Genomic DNA, 4175 nt, shown 5'->3' on the forward strand with positions numbered 1-4175 from the left:
GAGAGAGAGAGAGAGAGAGAGAGAGAGAGAGAGAGAGAGAGAGAGAGAGAGCGAGAGAGAGAGAGCGAGTGGGAGAGCGAGTGAGAGGGCGAAAGAGCTGTTTGTTTGTTTATTAACATAACAGTAAGAAAAAATGTGGGGGGTGGAGATTGTAAACTGTGATGTAGTTTGGTTTCTTTCACAAAACGCTAGCTCTTTCTTCTTCCCAGATGCACAAAAGAGCAGTTGGTAGACGCTGTGAGGGCCGGCCGTGCTGACTACGGTATCAGGGAGGTTGATGTGAACGACGGGGAAGAATACATCACGCACTGGGTGCCCCGTCCACAAGTCGCTTGTTCCAGTAAGTAGCAGCGATACGGCACTATGATCACTACCCTAGAATTACCAACTTCTGTCTGACATTTTTTTGCCCTTTTTGAGTTACTATAAAAGACCATGAGGTCCGGAATCAATGTCCTATCTGCTCTATCAAAATCGTAAGGTAATACGGAGTCGTTGTCAAGAGATTCAAATAATTGCATTTTTTAAAAAAGATTGACATGTTTTAAGACTCAAAATTTTTTTACGTCAAATTTCTCAAAAACCAGGCACTGGGCAGATAGAATTGTGTACTTCTAGGATAGCCTTAAGGTTTAAAGCCTTATTCAACACTGCAGTGGTGTTGTTTTAGAAGCGGGACCTTCGACTTCGAAGTGGGCGTCCAATATGCGATAGGATCAAGAAAAGAATGTGAGGAGACCGCTTTGAACCTTCACAAAATAATCCGAGTTCAAACCCCTCATAGCTAGCGTCTATTTCCACGTGGTGTAGGTTGTAGGTTGTTCCAGTGTGTCACATAGCTTGTGTCTGTGGTCACGTGGTGTAGAGGTGAGAATGTTCCTCATGTAACAGCTCCCGAGTTTAGTTCCCGTTTGAGTGTGTGTTTTTGTGCTAGTGTTTGTGTTTGTGCGTGTGTTAGTGTGTGTGTGTGTGTGTTTATGAGTGTGTGTTTATGAGTGTGTGTGTTTATGAGTGTGTGTGTGTTTTTGTGTGTTTGTATGTGTGTTTGTATGTGTGTTTGCATGTGTGTTTGTGTGTTTGTGTGTTTATTCAACAGAGCGACTGAGTTTGACAGCTTGTGTGTATTTTATTATTACGTCCTTTGTGCGTTTTACTTTACATTAAAATTTGTGTCACGACGTGGTGGAATCAGGCACCCGTCAATTTTTGGACATATGGGGTTATTGGTATCATCGTAAAGCTTCTTCATTTGTCTTGCTTTTGGTGGGAAAATATCAATCTATGTTGAAGAGAAGTCGAGATATTTGCAACTGAAAGAGATGAGAGTCGCCTGGTTTCAGAAGTAAAATTAGCGAGAAAATGACCGCCAAAGTTTGGTAACTACTATATCTTGAGAGTCCTTGAAAACTAAAAATATTCATATTTTGTGCCATTAATCAACGTTTTTCAATAAAATAATAATTCACACAGACATGTGTTTTGTATGGACATAAAAGATGTTGAGCCCAAAAAAAAATAATTCAGTAACAATTGTGAAACTGGTGGGAAAATTCCTTTGACAAGCGCCTGATTTCACCACGATGCCTCACATTTACTGTCTTCTGTGGTCAGCTCCCGTCCATAGAGGCTTCCACGACCCTCACTGCGAGGGCCGACAAGTGATCGTCCATCTGTTTGAGTGGAAGTGGACGGACGTGGCCCAGGAGTGTGAGAGGTACCTGGGACCTATGGGATTCTGCGGCGTACAGGTACAGACACAGAGTTTGCCCTAACACTGCTGCTACAACAGAACAGTAAATACAAAGTGTCTAATTGGTTGCTTTTAAGGACAAGCGGGCTAACCCAGATTAAGGGGGTTTCCAGAAATCTTGACCAACACCAAACGTGGACTTTGCCTAACCTATAGGAGAAGTTTGGTTTCAATGTTGTGTCTATTTATTTGGTTATAGAGAAAACTCTCTTTGTATTTTAAAGAAATTGAAGAAGGGTCCAAAAACTTTACCTTTGATTTTCTCAAAACAGCATTTTTCGGGATAGCCCCATTGTGCTTAAAAGCGACCAATTGTAGTTTTAGTGAGAGTTTTACGGCACTTGCAACACAAATGGGTCATATAAATGCCGAAGATCAGAGGTGTTACAAAAGAACAACTTTCGCGGAGTTCAGGTTAGCAATAAATGTCAAGACTTGCGTTCTATTCCTCAGTGGGGGATTTCTAATTGAGGTTGAACACGTATTTCTGCCTGTCTACCCACTTGTTGCACATGAGTCAGCCAGGGTTGTCACTCAACAAAGGCAGGTTCGAAACAGCCCTCCGCGGGAAGTTCTATAGGGGTTTGCCAGTGAGGTCAGGTTCACAGTAACTGCCAAGCATATGTCGGTGACACAGCGTTTCGATGGGCGGTCATTGGGGTGGCGCCTCGAGCAAGACAGGATACTCCTTGCTGAAAAAAGGGAGCTCAGCACAAGGGCAACAACTCGTAGTGTGTTTTAATGTTTATGTTTTAATGTGTTGTATGTTTTTAATGTGTATGTTTTAATGTGTATGTTTTAGTGTGTATGTTTTAATGTGTGGGTTTTAATGTGTATGCATCTATGTATTTGTGTATTTAGGTACCGCTTTAGTGTACCTCATATTTTATGTACCGTATTTATGTATGTATACAATAGTTTTGTTATGTCATGCATTGCATGACCTTATGCAGTTGCGAGCGCCGTAAAACCCTATATGCATTGCAAATCAAATTTACTATCGGGTATCAATAAAAGTGATTTTTTTGTTTGTTTTGGTATGTATTAAATTTTACTTTGCGTTGATCTGGTCGTAAAATATGAAGAAACTACATGTAGATGTTTTCGCTTTCTATCTCGCTTCTCGCTCAGATTTCCCCTCCAAATGAGCACGTCAACGAATTCCCCAAGTGGGCGTGGTCCGAGCGCTATAACCCGGTCAGCTACAAGCTGGAGAGTCGCAGCGGTACAGAGGCCCAGCTCAGGGACATGGTGCAGCGCTGTAACAAAGTCGGAGTGAGGTCAGTTGACAGACAGACAGACAGACAGACAGACAGACAGACAGACAGACAGACAGACAGACAGAGATGGAAAGATGAATAGACGCAGCGGTACAGAAATACCTTCTCTCTATCTCCAGAATTTACGCTGACGCCGTGATAAATACCTTCTCTCTATCTCCAGAATTTACGCTGACGCCGTGATAAATACCTTCTCTCTATCTCCAGAATTTACGCAGACGCCGTGATAAATACCTTCTCTCTATCTCCAGAATTTACGCAGACGCCGTGATAAACCACATGGCGGCCTTGGAGTTTGCCGGGTTTGGCGTGGCCGGAAGTTTCTACAACGCCAGCGCCAGATACTTCCCTGGCGTCCCCTACAACAGCAGTCACTTCAACATGGCAAACAGATGCCCTGGGGCCAACTCACAGTCGCCAGTGTAAGGTTTTGAGTGGTATTGCTCCGGTTGCGCTTTGATGATGATTAGACATGCACAATTTTGAGGTTTTTGAAAGCTTTTAAAATGGCATTTATTAGCTGTTTCTCTGTCTTGTTTCGTAAAATTGTATGTTTTTAAACTAATGCCAAGAGACACTGGAAATAAACCATTGAGAAACCATAATGTATTTTATTCTAAAATTTTGGGTGGTGTTGCTTCAGTCGCGCATTGATGATAAAACATGGACAATTTTTAGGTTTTCGGAGATTATTAGGATGGCATTGATTAGCTGTGTCTCTTTCTTGTTCCGTAGAACTGTATGTTTTAAAACTTACGCCAAGAGTCGCTGGAAATAAACCATTGAGAAACCATGATGAAGCTCATTCTAAAACGCATTCCCTCACGTTCTCGCACAGCCGCCATGACCTGACGGACATCAGAAACTGCGGCCTGAGCCCACTGACTGACCTCAACCACGGCTTTGAGTGGGTGCGGGCCAAGGTCGCCGCCTACCTCAACAGTCTGATCGACATAGGCGTGGCCGGCTTCAGGGTGGACGCCGCCACATACATCTGGCCCATGGACTTAGACAGCATCCTGTCACGGGTATGTGCGGGGGTAGAGGTTAAGTTGAGCCCTCCGTGTGGAGCGTACTTGACCTACCACGCCCGTCCCGTCCGAGATCTCTTCTCTATACGGGGCCAACATGTGTGTGTTTGTGGG

At 43.6% G+C, this 4175-nt stretch overlaps 1 protein-coding gene across 1 annotated transcript in view; it reads left to right on the plus strand.

Annotated features, from left to right (window-relative positions):
• Positions 1–4175, plus strand: part of LOC101850576 (protein mesh) — a gene marked incomplete in the record, with an annotated part of 34230 nt that overhangs the window by 21231 nt on the left and 8824 nt on the right. The window contains 4 exon segments of the mRNA XM_013084788.2: positions 1612–1748; positions 2882–3030; positions 3282–3452; positions 3869–4058. Coding sequence (XP_012940242.1) covers positions 1612–1748; positions 2882–3030; positions 3282–3452; positions 3869–4058 — 647 coding nt within the window.

The sequence above is a fragment of the Aplysia californica genome, unplaced genomic scaffold (genome assembly GCF_000002075.1).
Source record: "Aplysia californica isolate F4 #8 unplaced genomic scaffold, AplCal3.0 scaffold00317, whole genome shotgun sequence".
In the NCBI taxonomy this organism is placed as follows: Eukaryota; Metazoa; Mollusca; class Gastropoda; order Aplysiida; family Aplysiidae; genus Aplysia; species Aplysia californica.